This window comes from Azolla caroliniana, unplaced genomic scaffold, assembly GCF_043228905.1.
Source record: "Azolla caroliniana isolate FFs.n. ecotype wild unplaced genomic scaffold, voAzoCaro1.0.p SCAF_1, whole genome shotgun sequence".
NCBI lineage: Eukaryota > Viridiplantae > Streptophyta > Polypodiopsida > Salviniales > Salviniaceae > Azolla > Azolla caroliniana.
In genome coordinates, this window is record NW_028230436.1 from 26,681,762 (window position 1) to 26,703,740 (window position 21,979).

The 21,979-nt window shown below is 36.6% G+C and overlaps 1 protein-coding gene and 2 pseudogenes across 2 annotated transcripts; all 3 read right to left on the reverse strand.

Annotated features, from left to right (window-relative positions):
- Positions 1-5,301: 5,301 nt before the first annotated feature.
- LOC147869335 (calcium-binding protein CAST-like) lies at positions 5,302-5,937 on the reverse strand. Its single transcript, XM_087337773.1, has one exon. The coding sequence runs from the start codon at positions 5,927-5,929 to the stop codon at positions 5,624-5,626; it is 306 nt and encodes a 101-aa protein (XP_087193899.1). The 5' UTR covers positions 5,930-5,937; the 3' UTR covers positions 5,302-5,623.
- Positions 5,938-11,200: 5,263 nt separating this feature from the next.
- LOC147869336 (uncharacterized) lies at positions 11,201-15,090 on the reverse strand (annotated as a pseudogene). Its single transcript, XR_015530583.1, has 7 exons — positions 14,940-15,090; positions 13,847-14,073; positions 13,623-13,759; positions 13,256-13,340; positions 12,604-13,134; positions 11,898-12,235; positions 11,201-11,799 (listed from the first exon to the last, which is right to left on the reverse strand). The product of XR_015530583.1 is annotated as an uncharacterized LOC147869336 (transcript).
- A 4,951-nt stretch (positions 15,091-20,041) lies between these two features.
- On the reverse strand, positions 20,042-20,155 carry LOC147869337 (U6 spliceosomal RNA; annotated as a pseudogene).
- Between the last annotated feature and the right edge of the window lie 1,824 nt (positions 20,156-21,979).

Below are 21,979 nucleotides of genomic sequence, written 5' to 3' on the forward strand. Positions count from 1 at the left end.
AACCATAATAAATAGGATACCAAGGAAAGTTACGGCTCAAATGAACTTGGGGACATTATACATACAACACAAATTGGCTTCCGGAAAAACCGGAGCATTGTTGACAATGTGATAACATTTTGGGAATACTCAGCATGGGCAGAGGAGCAAGAAGTGGACTTGACAGTAATGCTACTCGGCTTCAAAAAAGCATATGACTGGATTTCATGGGAATTCCTAGAGGCAGTGATGGCAACCCTAGGCTTTGAACAACAATGGATCCTTGAAATGGGTGCCTTTTACATAGGAGCATCCAGCCAAGTTTTAATAACTGGAAGTTTGGGGAAGAGCTTTAAGGTGCTACGTTTAGTATGCCAAGGATGCCCATTGGCCCATACTTATACATCATTGCAGCAGAAGCTTTGCATTATCAAATTGCTGATAGATCTTGGAAAATACAAGGCCTTACCTTGCTCGATGATGTAGGTATGGTGCTTGATACGACATATGTTGATGACACAACGACCTATGTCAAGGGTGATGCAAACAACTTGGGTAGATTGCAAAATGCAATTGATGAGTTTTGTAGGGGATCAGATGCTAAAATAAATTGGAATAAATCAATGGGTATTTGGATCAGTAATAAGCCCGTGTTAAATTGGGCCCCTGACCCCAATTTCAGATGGTTGAGGAGAGGCGAAGCTACTAGATACTCGGGCTTCAAAATTGGTATGGACATCGATCGAACAGAACACTACAATCTACTAGTGGACAAAATAAAAGCGAAGCTAATATGGTGGAATGCAAGAAAACTATCCTTTGCGGGCAAGATTGTGATTGCAAATCAGATTCTAATGGCCACTATATGGCATACTACTACATGTTGGATAATCGTGCCCAAGTTGATGAATTTGATAAAAAGGATTATCAGAAATTTCTTATGGTGGAGCACGGAGGAAAAACATGTCCGTGCAAAGGTTGCTTGGACCACACTTTAAAAAGGAAAAGTGAAGGTGGGGTGGGATTGATAGATCCTGTGGTGCAAACGAAGGTCTTGCTAGACAAACTAGTGGTCAGGAACTTACAACCTCCTGAGGCACCTTGGAAAGTTCTATGGCGACACAGATGAAAGATGCGGTTGCCGAGACAAGGTGGACGTTGGCCAAGCAACCCCTTTTGGGGCTTTGTGCTAGAAATGAGACCCAAATATTGGGGAAGTATACAGAGTCTCTATGTTGTTGGAATTATGAAAGCATGGCAAGAAATCAGAAAGGGGATCACATGTAGGTGGAGAAATGATGCATATGGTCGGATGTACATGCCAATTGTGTGGAACCCATTGATTAGAGGTGTGGATGGGTTGATGATAGGACAAAAAGCAAGCTTCAAATGGGCCGAGTTAATCAATGCCCAAGGGAATGCATTAGTGGAGTGGGAGAGGTTTTTGTCCAATGAGGCGGGCACTCAAAAGGCTAGAATATGGAGAATAAGCAAGGCTAAAGGCATGCTCAAGAGAATTATAGATGTCATTGCATGCTACAGACATACCTTGGAAGAGGAAGAAATAACTACCTCTAAAATTGTGTGGATAGGACTTATATAGATGCCGAGAATTTTTTAATTGGCATTAAGGGAATGAAAGCAGAGTCAAAATAGGCATGCTACTACAAATTAGAGCACGGAATGGCAAGAGATGAGCAACCAACCTATCAAAGAGAAAGATTGATTAGGCTGATAGTAAAAATGGAAAGGATATGATTATTGACCCTAAGCCAAGGGAGATCACACCGGCGATAGTGTGTTGGCCTACAAAAGTGGATTTGGATAAGCTATCATGGGACCCAGCGATGTATTTCTGGAGAACCCAAGGACGAATTGAAGGGGCAAAGCCGGTTCAATTTTTTAGGTACAACACGAAAATTGGGAGGCAAATTATTCTAGAACAAGAACACGACAAGATTGCAGCAAAGAAATTTTGGATACATGAGGACATTAGTAAAATGAGACTAGATAAATTATGGAAAATGATATGGCATGACCGTTATGACCACAAGATAATGATGTGTTTATGGCTTATTGCACATGGAGCCTTGCCGGTACGGACGTGGGGTAAAGGCCCCAATTTAGACCCTAGATGTATTGCATGTGGACAGATAGAAAGCATTTCCCATTGTCTATGGGAATGTTGCGAGGCAGTGGCTGTATGGGGAAGGGCATTACATTTGCTTTGCCATGCCTCTAGTTCGTTCACCCTCAACTAGGGACATGCTTGCTAGAAGTGTCTTGAGGATGATGTGGCGAAATACGATAGCCCATGCAATGCTAAGTACATAGGGGAGAATGGCATTGTTCGGCTTATCACTGACAACAGGGTACCTACAGTTAGTGCATAGAAGCATAAACTTGGATATCTTTGGACGTTGCGTGCCCCCATTACCATATGGTGTATATGGACAACAAGGTGTACCAGGGTATTTTCAACAAACAAACACCCTCCAACTCAATTGATTAAGCTAATCTGGCACACATTAATAACTACATTGAGAGCTCAATATGAGCAGATTGATGGTATTGATGATGTTGTAGAATTAATGAGGCTAAATTTTAGAAAGTGGTGATGTACTACACTGATGGCCACATCAAATGGAATGGATATACAGTGGCAATATGTAGTGCCCATATGGTTGTTCCCCCCTCCCATTAGTTGAACGAGGGGCGTGAAAGAGATGTCATGTGGGATAGTGAATGTAGGTGATGTGTATGAAAGGATGGCTAGAGGCACATGTGAAAGTGTAAGATAAATAAGTGAGATTTCTTATGAAGGTTATGGTAGTCTAGGCAAGGCCTACCTGAGAAAGGGATCGAGTTTGTGCATATTTTAACTAATGGAGTATATTCTTTTTTGGAAAAAAGTCACAACTAGCTATTCTACACTTTCAACCTTTTTCCTTGTCTTCTTTTCATCCTATATATTTGTTACGGGCATGACCATATAATATCCCGTGGTAAGATTGTATTGTAGTATTCTTTACACTCTTGTTTAACCCTCTCACTTTATCCACATGTATAGAATACTACGGTACAATCTTACCATAGGATATTATATGGTCATGCGTAAAGAATACTACGGCACAATCTTACCACGAGATATTATATGGTCATGCCCGTAAATATTTAACGAAAGTGCCAACACTCAAGAAAGATGAACTTATTCGTTATAAGAAGGATGAACTGATTCATCATAATGTCCTTGACAAGTTGGACTACTTAAAGATACCGTGACACTCATAAATTACATTGTAGTTTGTTGCTCGGGCCCTTTTATAGTTATTGAATTGAATAAATGCAGATGTATTATAATTTATTTATTTATTTTTGCCATTTATCCACACTTAGCATACTAAACATTTGAAAGAGTTAAATCGCTAAAGAATTTCAACATTTTTAAAGGAGTTTCTTGTCTAACTTGAAAGGGATTTCAACCTAACCTCCTCCTTGTTTCCTTTTGCAAGTTTGATCTTTCATCCTTGATTCTAAATAGATAAAGAATTTCAACATTGATAAAGGAGTTTGTGGCCTAATCTGAAAGGGATTTCAATTCTCGACCCCTAACCTAACTTGTTTCCTTGTGCAAGATTGATGTTTTGTGTGAATTACTATCAGGCATAGTATGAACCATACGTATCATACGTGCATTCGCATGTGAGAATGTTCCAATCATTCGAGCATGGTAAACACCCTCGAAGTATGGGAAATACCATACTTTTGTATTCATTATTTATTATAAGGTAAAAAAAACTAAGGTAAAAAAGTGTAAAAAAAACATAAGAATGTTTTGATAACATATGCATTCTCATGAGAAAGAATGTTTGCTAGTGCATTTGAGTGTATTATGTACTATGCTATCAAGTTTTGATATAGAGAACCTATTGTTGTACACCGAGTAAATAATTGTTGCATTCTCTTCAGCGATGCAATATCCTTCTACATCCATAAAAGATTGTCTAGATTTCAAGGAGGCTATGATGGTGGATCTCTTGATGAAATATGATGATAGACAACATACGGAAGTACTTGTATCAATTAGAGAACATGTGTTTTGTGTGAGGCAGCCAAAATGTGGAAGACCTATATTGTTGTCATTCTCTCTCATGTAAGACGAGATAAAATGGATCCGCAAGAGAATGGGAGCAATTGTAAATATTGAATGTCAATAAGAAAAAAATATCTTGGTAAATATTGTTCACATCACACCTCTTTCATGTGTGCCATATAATTATATCATGAAGTTTGTTTCGCTAATGTTTGTAAACCAATATTACCAACACATTTCTATACTTAGAATTTCTTCTTCTTCTTTTTCCAAAAAAAACACGCTTCACTTGACCCTACTTTAAAATTAAAAAACCTTCGATAGATTTAAAAGTTACAATCTACTTTTTATCCCCAAAAAGAAAACCTTTCACCATAAACCCTAAAGAACTCTTGTAATATTTAAAATTCTTGTGAGCAATATACTATATATATTTGTATTGAAATAAATTTTTATGTGGATCCTTTCTTACGTTTAAGTAAGAATTATTATCATGATAAAGTAACTAACGTAAGTGATAAGAGCTTAGGGCATAAATAATCATATGACGGCTCTCATACATTGCATATCTATAGGAAGGGAGGAGAAAATATTAGAATTTTGATCACAAATGAAACATTTCAAGTGTGTTCTTGATCTCGGCTCATATCACACATGACCCTGTTTTTCATATCATGGTAACATGAGCATGCTTGTTAATGTTCAAGAGTTTACATTCAATATTAGTTGACCAATTATGTGGAGTTTTCCCTCTTGGAACCATTTCCCAAGTTCCTATTTGCCTTTGATCCATACTCGTTAATGCTCTAAAATATGAACTTTGTGTTACATTGTCCCTAACTACGACCCCCACACTTTATCAATGGGCCGAAAGAACATCGGTGATTGGATCAAAAGGCATCTTATGCACATGTATAAGTGTGAGAAGGGCATGGATCCAAGTGTTACATGGAAGTATACAAGGATGTGTGTCCATAAGACTTACCAAGTGTTTTATAACATGTACACAATCCAATATCCAATATGTATGTATAAAAGAAAATAAAAGAACATGTACCCAAAAATTTCATTCAACATGCACAATCCAAAGTATAGTCTTATGATTAACATACACATCCAAGGCATAGTTGTATATTGAGACTATTGGCATGTATTCGTTGCATAGTGAGACAATTGTCATGTATCCAAATCTTTGGGTACACACACATGCAAAAGATGTAAACAGAAGGAGGAGAACCATGTGTCCAATCTTATCACTCTCTAAGCTTATCACCACTGCTAGCTAGATGCTTAGAAGATTAATAATCTATGTGTGCATCTTGGTAAATTTGTTCACCTAAATGCAAATATAGCTTGCCACCATATCTAAATGGGTTTTTGATAGAATAATACTCAAGCTGTTGATTTTTTATTATTATCTAAGTGGTTTCCCCCAAGGAACAAAGTACCATTGCATGTATGTACTACATTGAATGATGTCAAGGTATCCTATCCATCCTTTTAACACATTTGTAGCATGAATTTCCCAAGCAAAGAAAGGAACCTCCCAAATCACAGAGCACATTCCAGCATGTCCTTGAACTCGAGGAGATTGATCTGCCCATCGCCATCTTGGTCGAAGCGACCGATCATCTCGACACACGAGCCGAGCTCGCACGCTTCTTCGTGAAAGCCCAAGCCACTCAGAACCTCCTGGAGCTCCCGGGGGGAGATGAAGCCATCATTATCCTTATCGAAGATACCGAAGACCTCGGAGAGGAGGCGATCATCGTCCTCCTCCTCGAGCACCGGATGATGAACTTCATGCTCTACGAGTAAATGGTGGTGGTCGCGGCGGGGCCGGCCCATGCGAGTCATCTCGTAGAGGGAGAGGAAGTCATTATGGGTCACGAAGCGGGGGGACGAGGAGGAGGAGGGGCTCGTGTGCTCGAGGAAGAGGGAGGAGATGCTTTCACGGCTCATCCGGAGGCCTAGCCGGTCCAAGAAATGTCCGAGCTCTTCGCTCGAGAGCTTTCCGTCCTTGTTCTCGTCGAATGTTTCGAAGACTCGCGAGAGAAGGCCGACATCGCATGGTGGCCGACAAGGTGCCCCCGGGATGAGGCGGTGGCTCGACGAGGAAGGCCTTGGCCGGCCATAGAACCAAAGAATGTCGGCAGCTTCATTGAAATCGGGCGAAACTACCCCATTTGATTTGGTACCCAAAGAAGAAGAAGTTGAGGGTTTAGATGGGGTATACTTAGGTTTCATGGTACCAAGTAAGAAGATGGAGAGGTCAACAAGGAAAAGAGAGAGAGTGAGGAATTAGGGAAGAAGGATTTGTCATGCACCATTAAGCAACTAATCAATGCATCATTAATTAAGCGCTAATCATGCACTAATCATGCACCGTTGAGCATGATTATCTAAGCACCGATCAAAGCAATCCATGCAACTTAGAAGTGGTGCTGTTTCATGCTCTTGTTTGTTTATAAAGGGGCCCAAAAGAAACACAAACATACATAAAATCAAGGCTTTTGGTGTGTGTGGTGGGGTTGGGGGGGGAGGGGGCAGGAAGTTTCATGGAAGCTTCCTTTCCCTTTTGTTTTCTTGAAATATATGGGGGGATTTCTCTCCTTTCTTCTCGCTCTGCAGACTTCATTTTAAAAGGCATCCGTCTCTCTCATGGGGCAGTGGGCATGTATGTATGTATGGTATGGACCAAATGCAATCCTCGTTTTGGGTTCCCAATCTTACCCTTTTTAGAAAGCAGACCAACCCTTTTCTAGAAACACACACATGTGTGTGTATACATATATATGTATAAATTAGGCATGCTTTTCTTCTCCATGACCATTTTTGGTAAAACCTTACCAATTGGGCTCTCACCACCTTATTAATATGTTACCAACCGGGCTCATTCATAATTATATTAATTGTATGTAAAATCCACTTAGTTACAACAATTCTTAGTCTCCTCTACCTATCATATGCCTATGTAGGGAGAGGGACGTTCTGTAATGCTACTAAAAAACCTGAATATGCATTTGAGGAAATGATCCCCACATGCTCTAACATCCAAAAATTCCACATGAGAATACCTTTAAGCTTCTTTATATAGGCTTTCACCCCATGTCTATTATCAAACATGAAAGCATTACGCATATTCCAATTGTGTTGTAGACCCCAATAACGTAAAAATTGGAACAATATCTCCATCTCATCATTTGATCCATTTTGAACATATTAAGAAAAAACCCATTGTTGAGCTCTCTCTCTCTCTATGAACCACCTCCAGGCTCATCTGGTCTTGCTAAGCTTGCCTAAGTTACAGTATAAACACTTGCTTTTACATACATGTGTGTTGTAACTTGCAACATATGTCATGTGTGTCGTAACACTTTCACACAAGCCAAGCCTTTCTTACGTGAAGTCAAGTCGAGAGAGATTTGTCACATACATCCCATCCTTGCACTCCACCCTACTTGCTCCTCTCTTCTTATACTTTCCAATGTTCTCTTCATTAAGTACAAATTACGATACTCCAATGCAAACCGTGTAAACTTAAGCGCAATGTTTTCTAAAATGTTATGTCTAGCTTAATCTTTTCCCTCGCATGTTGTCCTAACTAATGTTAGTCAAGAGTTTTGCATTTTTACATGGAGCTTCTCATAGAAGATGATGACGGCACACTAGGGAACACACCAAGGTGAAAACACAAATAACTTGTGCAAGTTGAGCCATGATAACCTTAAAAGAAGTTCCAGGACATGCTAAATGCAATAGTGATTGATGATGAGCGCATAAAAGGTTGTCAATGCTTCTAATACAAACCAATGCCACATGTAGCGACAACAATACATCCACGCATGATTTGTTACTTGAATGTTGACAACATAGGCATTAGTCATGAATCCAAAAACCTAATCATGGATTATTAATCAATCAACGATAATTATTTATGAGCCAAGAGATGGCTATATGTTGATTGTGATTGATTCCTATCCCTTCAGTCACCTTGTCGATGGAGGAATGCGACACTCCAATGTCATTTTCTAAAAAAAACCATCGTGTATTCAAGACTTTAGAATTTTAAGATGTGAAAATGGGATTGCTAGTGAAGTTGGTGGTTGGCGAACTTGGACAATAATCAAATATAAAATGAAAACATATTAAGGTGTTGTCCCCATGCCTAACATATTTGTGATTTTTTATAATATTTGATGTGACCAAATTTAAACCACAAGATTTTTGTTGTCTTCAATTCTATGTGTTCTAGAATAAATATCACGAACCATTTTGACAAGATGACTATATCAATGTTATTTAGTTATGGTAGAAGGCCCGAAAACTATCGAATTAGATCAATCACTTACATTCCATGAAAATATTTAAATTTATTAGTAGGTATGGATAGAGGAGTATGCAATCTTGTTCATTTTTACTTAGACAAAAGACACATTGTAGACAACATAATTTATGTTATAGTTTCATAATCAAGCATTATCCTATACAAACAATGGCAACGCCTGTTTGTAATGGTGAAATAAATAGTATATCTTTACAACCTTGTAATGCATGGAGAACCTCACAAATAATGTGCGATTTGGATATTATGCTTCGCATGAAAGACCTTTATGAATATTGAAAAACACTTAAACATATACTCGGCAAAGAAAATAAATTTTAGAAGATCAACTTAATGCATGGAAGAAACAAATTTTTTAGTGAACAATGATCCAATCTTCTCCAATGCATGTGAAGTATTTGAAGGATATTCAGGTTACTGATCTTCCTTGAAAGTAAGCCAAATTATTAGATCAATGCTTTGAGAATCGAAACCATATTGAAATTGTTGACACTCAATCTATGATTGGATAAGTCACTACATTTGCAAGGCGACAACTTGGTAACTATTCTTGGTAATGAAGCATTTGAAGGAGATTGGTAATACTCACCATTATTGTTTCCAAAGTGTTGAATCTTAGTTTTCCAAGGTATTGTGTTTATTTTCATTTTGATATTAACTATTTTTCTTGAGAGTGTCTCATGGTTGTGCTTGATACATGCCCTATGTTATCGTGAAGAATATCACTTTTTTTGACATTCAATAACGTTGAAAACAATATGGATGATATATCATATGGAATATTGCATTTGCATTTCCAATGCAAGCTTCTTCACTAGTATATGAACCATTTTAATGAAAAACTTGACAAACAAAAACTTTAACAAGAATGGCATGTGTATTAAGAATTGCTTCGAAGTGTAGTTCATACATTGAACGTTGTATGAGGAATTTGAATGGATCACGGTAGAAACTTTGGAGACCAAATACAATTACACATATAATAATGATGATCAACCCTATTCAAATTAGCTAAAAGATTAAGATGTAAATAAAGGTAAGTGTTAACTCTATGTGAAATCCTAGTCCTAACTCATTGCGCTTTCACATCATATCCCCATTTGTTAGGCTTAATGTCTAAAATAGTTGGTTGGCTAGCATTTCTCTCGCCCATAGTGAAGTTGTTATACCCATACAAATTTTTAACATATAATTTTAACTTTGGTTATGAGAAGCTGGCAATGTTATGATGTGTATATGTTCTTATTCTAGGCTATGCCAAGGTTGTATGGTGATTGAAGCGTAAATTAAATTCATAATGAAGGATTAGATGGGAGTAAATGATTATACATGCGTGCAAATTAACATTTAAAAAGTGACTTATAAATAGATAAATCACTGACATGAACCGATCTACACCGACATGAAATTTGTTGTGCTCACATCACCCATGTGTGAATAGATTATGGGTCCAAAAAAACGAGAGTTTTGTTTTTAGTGTAGAAACATCTTGATTTTACCCATGCATCCAAGATTTTGTTGTTTTTCCTTTAGTTCTGCAATATCTAAGTCATTATGGGATATTTCAACATTACATTATTTTGTACAATGCAAATATAAATTTCACTGGATTCCTTTAAATGGCTCTTGATCATTTCTCACCGTTGATATGTACACGATACACAAGAAATCCAAAATGCCAAGTACAAATGATGAGCAATTTTGAATATTATCAATTAATACATTATGTGCAATTGAAGCAGTTCACATATTCACTTCAATTATATACAATGTTTTTGAGGAATATTTTTAACATACACCATGATTTGACAGTTGAACAACGGCATCACAACAATAGTTGTTAAAAAACGCGTATTCTATGTTCGTAGTGCGTTTTAGAATACTCTGAAGTATTCTACATGTATTCTATGTTTTAGAACTAGCGTTTTCTAAAATTTGATGTATTATGCGTATTTAACAAGTATTTATCATTTCAAAAAAAAAAACTTTTAAAAATCTTTAACATTTAAGAAGTATTTAACATATTTTACAAGTATTCTACACATTCTAAATACTCTACATGTATTCTAAGTATTCTACACGTATTCTAAGTATTTAACATATTTTATCTATAAAATACGTATTCTAAGTATTTAAAAAAAAGTTAGTATACTTGATGAATACGTATTCTATACGTATTTTATGCTAAGTATTTTTCAACAATAGAATATTGAACATCACACATTATCAAGAAAATGACTCAATTTGTTTCTCCTTTTATCCTTTGGGACAGATTAGTAATCATCATTCATATAAATGCATTAGGATCAACGGCCTAATTGTCTACTATAGCTAATTACACGCATACCATGTGCATGTGAATACTGGATCCAACAATATACTATTTGTCAACTCCAACTTTGCTGCAATCTGCGAGAAGAATGCCAAATTCTATTAGGCCAATGCTTGGCCTACTAAATATTCTGCATATAATAATGCAAAAGTAATAGATTTGCAATAATTGTTGACGTTGTCATCATTACTGAACAGTATATCCATTAGTCGGTTGTAATTCCACCTCTCATTGCCAAAAAATAGAATGTCTAAGAAATCAATCTTCTGATCCTCAACAATATTTCCTTACTAGGAAACATTTCACTGCCGCACTTTGCATAATAAATGTTTAGGCCAACTCACAAAAAATGATGCGACTTCAATTAAAAGAATGCAAAACCAGAGTACACTTTGTACATTGACTCAACATGTCAAATTGATAATAAGCTACCCTCAACTGTGACCAGAACTTAATGACCAATCACTTCATGGAGAGTTATTTCTATAGCATTCCTCTCTTATCACAGCACTCATTCATTAATTGTAATACCAAGGTAAATGAGCGACTCCAAATCACCTGTTTACAAGCATTTTTTGCATTGAAATAATCTTATAAACCACATACATGCCAAATTTCTTAATAACTTAGTACGGCACCTGTCCTATCAACAGTCCACTACTACATGTGGGCATTTTACAAATTTACATGAGATTTTTCTGTATGTTCTCAAGAGGATAAGCCCTTGAGAGCATCACCTCAGTTGCTGATGGAAGAAAAATCATATGTTCCATGACCAGCCAACAACTACATTTGAGTATTCTACATGTTCTCAAGAGATTTTTACATGTAGTCTTGAGTGGATCACCCCGGCTGCTAGTAGACAAATGATGGATTCATGGCTGTAGCAACCCGCTGTCGAAGGTTGAACTTCCTTGCAATAATAGGTCGAACATCATCCACATCGACCAATGTCTCTAAAAATGGTATAAGCCCCATTAGGGCACTATCCGATTTGTCTTCAAACCAACTCTCAATTGGAATGCCATTATCAACTTGGAAGCCAAAAGCCTAAAACAAGCACAATACATATAATTTTCATATTCCCACTTTCTTCCATGGCGAAAGCTTTGAATGTCAAAAAAACATAAAGCTTTGAAAAGGAGTACCTGAGGGGAGTTATCCACAATGACAACTTTGGATAAGTCACGACCTAAAATGGTTAGATCTTTCAGGTAATTGCCTTCAAAAAAAATGCATGAGTCTCTAAACACACGATGGCGAATCAATTGCTTTTTTGGATCCAACATATTTAGAAGTTGGTCCGCATAGACACTTTGGCTGGCAGTAAACACAATTACTTCAAACATCTGAGCAACCTTTTCCATGAATGCCTGCAAATGAGGTCGACATCGCACACGTATGGTATACTCCTGAGAATTGAAGCTTACTGGTAAGGTGAAATCTGCATCTTCACAGTGCTCCAATGTGGAGTGAACCAAGGTCTCTGGATATATTAAAATTAGTGTTCTATGAGATCTGTGAAAACCAAGATTTTGAACTTTGACTTTATAAATAAGAGAATGTGGTTATCATCAGGCTAGGCCAGAAAAGGGCTCCTTTGGATGACATACACAATTTCAAGTTTCCTAAGAAATTTGAACTGGCAAGCAAGTAACATGGATAAACATGCGTGCCCCTAACTATTCGCATATTACCAGCATACTGCTTGGCTTTCAAAAATAACTGGAATACACATCTGTTTCACAAATTAGCAAAATATCCCTCAGTCTTTTTTAATTACCAGAACACCCGTCATATTTACTTAGGCCAAATCTGTGATTAATGTGGTCGAAGTTTTAAGAAAAAACATACCATCCAGGTCTAAAACAAGTGTAACAGGAGGACAGCATTGCGTTTGTTTTGGAATCACTATCGGAGGCCGACTTGACAATAGGAGTTCAGAGAGATCAGGCAAATGTTTTATGAAAAGATAAGGATCAAAGTCATTAAAGTCATCTTCATCTTCTATAGTATCGACTTGTCCAGATGCATGGCTATCATCGAAAGCGTTAGTTTGTTGAATGGCAAGGAATAATGAAGACTCTTCAGAATCATGTAAACCATCTTCTATTCTCTCTGCCATTTGCTCGGGGTCTCTATTTTCAACCTCAAGAGACCATCCTAAGCAATTCCCACCTACAACAAGAGTTTTGCATGTGCCAAGTGCTTCGTCATCAGGGCTATTTGCATCAGAGTTAGCATGGCTGATCCCAAGTGGTGATGAGGCATCCATAACACTAGATTCTGGAGTTTCAGCCATTTCAATTGCTGTCCCATCACTTCTAAACTCCGGTTTCATGTCCTTTTTCTTGGTTTTCTCGACCGTGGTGTCAGTTAGTTCAACTATAACAAAAAGAATACGCCAAAATTGTTATCTTGTTTGTCAAAACATCTACATCAGAAGAAATGCTTCTCTAATCAAGTGGAAAATAGGAAGAAAAGTGTATAAACACAACGGCTATACCATTGCATGGGTAACTATTCACAGCATCGCCTTTAAATATATGAAAAACAGGAGAAAATATGGTATCTAATGCCGTAGAAACTCTCTGCAAAATAAAAGGGTTACTATAACCATTTGTGATTATGATAGAAAAACTGTGAAATTATAAATAACAGAAAATCGTGTGTACATTTTAAACTTTAATCCTTGGATTCGGGATTAGGTTGTAAGTTATAAGGTTGGAATTTTATACTCTTGGGCTTCGGCTTTATATTTAAAAATTTACAGCTTCGGACTTAGGGTGCAGGGTTTTAGTTTTCGGTTCTAGGGTTTTGGGTTTTGAAAAAGAGAAGAATATTGACAATCCAACCATGAACGTACACATCACCTTTGGATCTGATGCTCCATTAATTCTGGGGACAGCTACCCTTAGGTAATGGCAAGCATCATTATCATGTCCAGTATCAGAGCCTTGCTTTGTCTTTCCTCTAAGAACAGTGCAAGTGTTTGACACAAGCTGAGATCCTGCCAGTAGAACAGAAAACAAAGACATATAAGTCTCTTAGAACTGTCAGCCTATTAACAAGAATACAACAATGGAGAACATCCTACCAGACTTCGAGGATGATGTTATTAACAGATTTGCCACAGTTTCCCACTGATCCACAGTCTTCTTATCTTCTCTTCCTTTCTTCCGCAAAATTCCAGATGCATGGTTGTTGACACTAGCTCTTTGTGATGATTTCCTAGTTCTAACTTTCATATTTGCTCCACGAGCACTATGGGGAACCCATGGATGCTATACAATGAAGAACTTTTGGGTTGTATCGTACTATCATCTGCAAAGAAAAATACAATTCAGTGATCATAACTTGTTTAAAATGAGAAAACAAAGTGTGGATGTTACCAATGTGATTAACACCCCATCTTTCATTGTAATTGTACATTAATGGTTATTTAACTTCAAAAGGAGTTTAGAAGTTCTTTACTATAGGTAGTTTTAGATAACGGAACAGGTTCTTCTGTATTTCTGAACAGCAAAGCAAGTGCTATATTTTCTCACTTAATAAGAATATATATACACATCTTGTGTTCAGAGAGGGAGTGAGATAAGATCTAAATTTAGTTACTTACTTAATCACGTGATTAGAGAGAGGTAATCAATAATTAATGGAGTACACATAAGTTGATGTTTCTGAATAGGATGTTTCAGGAATTATACATTGAACTGTTAATTAGGAAATGAAACATGCATGTGTTTACTTCAAAACTAAAGGCTTGGTGCCAATTTAGGAACCTCAAATGTACTATTACAAAGCATAAATAATATTGAGCCATGGTTTGTTGGGAACACATGTAAAGAGAAGCTTTGGAATAATTCCAAGTACCACATTAACCAGTCGCATGCATACATACATAACGAATAATCACATACTATTGATTCCAATTCATCACTTTTGATTCAAGGAACGGGGAGTCAGATATCGTTAATTCAACAGGCACATGTATTGCTAATCCTATAATTTTTTCCAGTGGCTAGAAATCCCTTAGCATATAAGCATAAGGAAAGCGTAGATTTTACCATTAAGACGCTCTCTCTCTCTCTCTCTCTCTGAGAAAACTAATGCAAAAAGACTTTAAAAACCGCCTCACTAAACCCTAAAATCCAGAGGAGAGAAGAAACAAATGCAATAACGAAGCTAACCTGATGTGTCCCCTGCAGAGAATGGCGATCGAAAGCTCGAGAGACAAAGCCGTTCTTGCCCCCCAAAAAAACAATTAGGGTTAGGGTTTGGACAGAGCATAGTAGAGGGGACAGTGCGAAGAAGAAATTGGGAGCATAAAAAGGAATGGATAAAGATTATAATTGCAAGAAATAAAAGAAATAAAAATAATAAGAATAATAAATACATAATAGTAGTAGTAATAAGAAGAAGAAGAAGGAAAGAAAACACAAGAGGGTAAAGTAAAGAACCAAAGATTTTCCGGCCAAAAGAGAGTTGAAAAGGAGAGACGTATGGACGGACGGACAAATGGACGGATGGACGGATGGATGGACCGTTGTTGTAGAATACTTAGCGTACAATACACGTAGAATACATACATATGCTACGTATTTTACAAGTATTCTAACTTTTCTTAAAAATACTTAGGATGCGTGTTTTATAGATAAAATATGTTAAATACTTCTTAAATTTTAAAGTTTTTGAAATGTTAAATACGCAGAATACGTCAAATTTTTAGAATACGTGAAAAATAGAAAAGTGGCAATTCTAAAACATAGAATACGTGTAGAATACTTAAGAGTATTCTAAAACTTATTCTAAACGTAGAATGCACATTTTCTAACAACTATGGGACGGACGAAACGAATGGGCGCACAAATGGACAGATGGACAAATGGATGTATGGATGGACACAGGAGCCCCCAATGTTGCCCCTTCAATTTATGTGGAGCTCGATATTCACTGTGGCCTTCAAGCATATGTAGCCGGTCAAAAACATGGACACAGGATGGGCTCCCCATGATAGCCCATTCAATCAATAAAAGAGGACCACAACTATGCTATGCAATATTACCAAGACCTCACATGTTGGGCAGATGAAAGTAATTGCTAGTCAAGCCTCTATAGGTTCTGCCACGAAACTCACCATGCATCCTCCATTCATCTGTCGTGTTGAATTCCATGCTCGCAAGGTGGGTGTCAGACGGATGTTGATTTTCTTGTTAGTGCAATATATCTTTATGACTTAATAACATGTGCCAATTTGAACAAGAGGGTAAGCATCCAAGCTAAGCAATCCACTATGTCAAAATTGGGGTCGGTGAACTAATAATGAGCATCTAGGTTGCGCTGAGCATTCCAACGAGTGAGTGAACAAGAATAAATGTAGGCCAAGCCACCTCTCAAACTCATGTTTGTAAAGTTTAAACAATAAAAAATACCTTGAACTAAGTGGCATTTCAACAAAACTAGAACGCTAGAGTCTTGATTGCACTAAAGTCTGAATTAGAGGTAAATGTGGAGCCCTCTATCAGCAATAAAAGGCATGCAACATTGCAATCTCTACAATATTTCACCTTTAATGATATGTAACTATGGTTAGTGCCCCACTCTCATCACATGCATGGGGGATCATATTTGTATGTCACCCATGAAGTTATGTGTGAGTCAAGAGTTCATTGGGTATTATGAATAAAACAATAAAGCGATGTTATACTCATAGGAAATAACATATTGAAATGGGAATTGAAATAGTTTACAACTAGACAATTGAGTTGAAAGAAAGCATAAGCTTAATTGCTGACTTCATATGTGGGACTTGATAACAAGATTGTTGTTAAACCACGAGATCCATCATGCATGTTCAAACCAACATTGAGCAAAAATGCCAACAATATATTCTTCATAAACACTTTGACGGTTGACCATGTCTATGACATTGGTTCATAATCCCTGATTAATATCCTCACCTAACTTATGATCATCAATGTATGTTGTATAAAGGAATAGGCACTTGTGCAAATGGGAGACATATGGGCCATGGAAACAATCGTTGCATTGACAAAAAAGAGAATGTTCCCTTAAAATTTTAGGTCTATTCTAGGTTGGACTTTATGTCACTCCCTCTATATCCTCAATCCATAAAATTCAATGCTAACAAGATCCTTAGATCTTTGTCTACCATTGCGAGAATGCATGACTAAACATAACCTGATCAAGATGGGAAAACATGGTGATTCCAACTATAACTTTCCCAAAATGTATAGTTGCCAAGGGCCCAAACCGAAAACAATTTTGAATAGTAAAGGAGGATAAGGGAAAGAATTTTATAATAGACAACAAGAACATGAGCTACAATGTTAAGTCAAAGATTGGCATTGAACTGGACTAATTTGATATATAAAATTCAAACCTACCATACACATAGTACGTCTAGTTCTTTGCTTGTTAACTAGATGGCAATGACGGATGCCTCCCACTTGCCAATGGTGACAAGCTACCATACAAGGTGTTAAGAGTTGAGTTGTGATCTCTTTGTCACACGTTCATGTCGGGTTCACCAAGTACAAGTCATGGTAGTTGTCTTCCACTCTAAATCATGCATGCTTGAATGGAACCACCGGCTTTTTTACTCAAGAGATGGAGGGAAACAAAGAAAGGTGCATGTATGGATAACTTGGACAATAATTCAAAGGTTCAAGAAGTGGTAGGAGAAGAAAACAAAAGATGCATAAGATTAATTGTTACTTTGTAGAAATAGTAAGCTTGTGTTAGAGTGATCGAGTATAGGATCGATAAAAGCCTATGGAAAAGTAGATTGATCATAATATCAAATAGTAAAGAACCCGAGTAGTCAAGAATTGGTTTATTGTAATTGGTCAGAAGATTATCTACCACTTACCTACTATCTGTACAATACAAATGTCTAAAAATTAGAGTACTAATGTGCACATGTACTAAATTGTAATATATTCTTCAACCAACATCTATTCGTTCACATCAGTAGAGCACATCATTTTGGTATTGGTGCACACTATGTCTTGATGGCAACATAGTAACATACACCCAAATGCTCTACATGCATTTAGACGATGGTCATGAAAGAGGAAGAAGTCCGGGAAATGGGCATCTCAAATAAAGGAGGACGATGAAGAATTCTTCTCCGATGAATTTGTGAGAGAAAAAGTGGATGAGGAAACTATTCCAAAAGAAGGGCAAGTTTTGATAGCGAAGGAAATAGCTAAAACAAAACTAAATGTTGATATTGTGGCAAATCCATTCACATAAAGGCATATTTTTCTTCATGAAAACATGATAGAATCTATGATGGTCCACAAGAGCATAGGAGTACAACTACCATCAACTTGTGGCACGAATGTATTGGCAACATATCAACTTACAAAAGTTGAGGTCAAGTCAATCAAGATGAGTCATGAGCGAACTTCGTAAGTGCATAGGTGGAGAGATGAGTAATCTGACAATTGGATATAATTACTCATTTCCGTAACTTTAAAAGTGTCGTCGAGAACAAGATCGACCAAAAGATACAATTTCTATGAATTTGTGACATATCGATGATCCTACCGAGACTTCAACATTCGAGAAATATGTGTGATCATTTTGAAGAATAATTTCATAGTGAGAACCCTCCAAATTCATAATTTCCATAACGTATTTATCGTGTATCTCATAATTGATTTATGCAACCTCCAACATGCAACTAAGTATTGTTGCCCATTGTCTAAGACACTCTCAAATGTAAAATCAGACAGATGCATCAATTTTTTTTCTGAAGGGGCTTGATTGGATCAACATGGACCAAAATGGTGGCAACTATTTTTGTTTTTTATGGCATTAAATGACTCGACTACATTTGTTGTCCATGCAAATGATTAGTTCATATGCATGAATTGACAATATAAACTCCGAATAATTCTTCACAAATTTACAATTTCCAAGAAACATTGCACGCCATCCATGGATTATAGTGCATGCTAGTCTAGAATTTGTTTAAACCTTCACAAGATCCATAAAGACGCCTTCTGGCGAAAACACATGTACAAGAAAATCCACTTGGTTGCAGTTTGACATTGAGGCAATATTCATGCAACCATTGTACAACTTGACGAATATGGGCATTTGCTATTGTTGAGATTTTGAATAGATCAAGATTTTGTCAAGATTAATTATGCTAAAGATGTCCAATCTAAGAATTATTGTTTGCATCGAAAATTAAAAATGTTTTGGATTTTGGATGGAAGGAGAGTTCTTGTCAATTTTCTTGAAACAACTACCTTTGGTGCATCACAATTCTAGGAGTGAAGTGGTGCATGAACACATGTGATGCCATACGTAAGTTGGGGGACTTGAACACGTGACCACCAAGAAAGATGATTTATTTTTGCCATCATTTCCAAGGGTCGTTGTCGAGTTCCGAAGGGTCATCTTTCACATTGTTGGGCTAACCAATGGATTAGGGCTGTTAATCCCTAATAGCAAATACCATGTCATACTTCAACACATAAAACCATTTACCTCTCAATTCCATCACCATGCACACACTCGAAGCCTCGAGTACGTCTTTGGTTAAACTAACATTGTCACATACTTAATCACTACTCCAATTAAGAAATATATTTGCCTTAATTGAATACGTAGTTGCTAGATAAGGAACATATGCGGTATCTTCATTAAATAGATAATTGTTTAGCAAAAATCATATATATCTCAAATAATGAGTGTAGAACGGATACACATAGGGAAATATTTCTTTTATATAATTGGTCTATAACATATATTTTATTTTGAAAATATTACACCTAATCAATATGACACTATTTCTCTTTCTAAAAAGAAGAGATTATTTTTCGAAATGCATGAGCACCAAGATTCTCCAATTTTAGGCCATCAAACTAGGCTTTTGAAAATGTAGTAGTATATAAAAATCTCAAACAGATGCATCTAAAAAATCTCTTATAAATGAGAATGTAAAAGTTAACTATAATTTTAGGGATTAGGTTAAAGTTCTCAAACTAGACTTCTCAAAATGAGGTAACCTATGAAAGCTCGTGGCCCATGTAACATTGTGCAAAAGGTTCCCAATTGTAGTAGATGTACTTTAGTATTTTGGTAATGAATATTATAAGTTCCTAAACAGTCCACAAGTTTTGTAGACATACATCAAAATACATTTTTCTGATACTGATATTGCATGTAAGTCATATCAACGAGTTAAAAACCTAATTGTAATAACATTGACATTTAAAATTTAAAACTTTACCTTAGTGGTATTGATTGAAATAAAAAAGTGTTGCTATTGAACCATTTCTCAATTTGTGCATGTCATCCTTGTGTAGGGGCCATGCTAATCTTCTCTGTATCGTCCCAAATTTATCAGATGTGCCTGAATAAACAAAATATTGTTTCTATTGATACATGTTGATGTGTGCACTACATTGATGCGCCCTAGTACTCATCAAAAGGGCATGAGACTACTTAGGAATTTAGCATAAATTACATAATAAATGGTAAACAATATGGAAAATATAGCCTAAACGTCATTTTATGATCTCAATCAAAGTATTTAATGCTCATAGTTTCCTTTCATTATCTTTCATTATTCAAATGAGCATTAAGGATATCAAAATTGAGAAGGCCTTCAATGCATGCCAACGCAACCAATCCAAACAAAGTTTCTAATATGATTGTGAGGAGGAAAAGAAAAAGAGAAAAGACACATCTTGTATCATCAAAGACCAAAAAAACAAATTTCAATTGGTTATTCACTTGGAATGCAAGAAACAAGCTCATGCATTAATAATGGTAAGCCATTTTTTGATGTTAAATTGATTGAAAAAGAGGCAAATGGACACCAACCTTCAAATGCATCGAATGCATGTTGAAATAATTCAATTGGCGTAAACCTTGTGATCAAAGGGAAGTCACAAATTTTCAATAAAATGAAGCTTTTCATTCAATCTTAAAAATGTAAAAGGAATGATATTTAGTGAAGTGATCAAATCCTTTTTTTTTTTTATCTAGGAGAATGTTTTCCTTGGCTTGGTGAACATACAAACACAATACATGGAAGGGAACTCAATTTCAAGACTCATCATTTTGAAGAAGTTTGTTGTATTTGACAATTTCAACTAAAATTCGTCTTACTCTAGGATTTCAAAGGAAGAGAGAAAGCTCTTAGTTCTTGAGGATGACTTGCATAAACTATGGGCATCGCCAACCAAGAAATCACATGAAAGAATGGATTAAGGATGCTTAACCACCATCCATTCCACAAACAAATGAGGAGAGACTAACTCAAAACCACATCAATGTTTCATATAACATTTTTTTTAATGGAAAAATTCTCATAGCCTATAAAGATTCACCTTGGTATTAATGGAAAAATGCTCAAGGGCTACAAAGAACTCATGCATGAAAACACAACCATCATATCCACATCAACCAGCATGTCGAATAGGAAAAGCCCTCACGCAACTACCCGCACACAACTTTCAATTAAGGCCTTACGTTATACAACTTAGAAGTCAACCAATTGACAAATCCAAAGTACAAGAGCTTTGTCTCCTTGATAGATTATGAACGTCTTTCAATGTCATATTAAGGGGGATATTAGTGCCCTTTATATAATTAACTCCTAAAGACTGCCAAACACCATGTCTTCCACGTGTCCATGGTCCTTATGGGTTTAAGAACATGGAACATTGGTTTCCCATTTTCAAAATGTTTCACTCTTGCAAAGACAAATCAATCATTAGACTTAAGAACAAATTACAAACACAAAACCCCATTAACTCCCAATTCCAACAATATATGGCAATATGTTAACCTTGGAAGTTCGCCAATTGACATATCTGAAATACAAGAGGATGTGTTTGACCAACAAAATGTAAATGTCATTGAATGTCATGTTGAAAGGGGTTGGTCAATGTGGGTATTAGGTAAAGACCCCACACACAACTTATAGGAGTAAAATAAAAGACATGCTTTGGATGCACACACTCGGTTATAAAGGAAATCCAAAAAGAAGAAGGCACGACACTTGAGAAAGAGCAAGAGGTCAAAAGAGAAATTTGATTAGATGGATGGGATGGAACTTGTGGATAAGAGAGACCAAACATCTATCGGGCATGTACGGAGTGTTCTAACCGATTGGAGGTAGGGGTGATGAGAGAATCATAATGGTAGGAGTTGGGTGGGGGGCCATGAATTAGCAACGGGG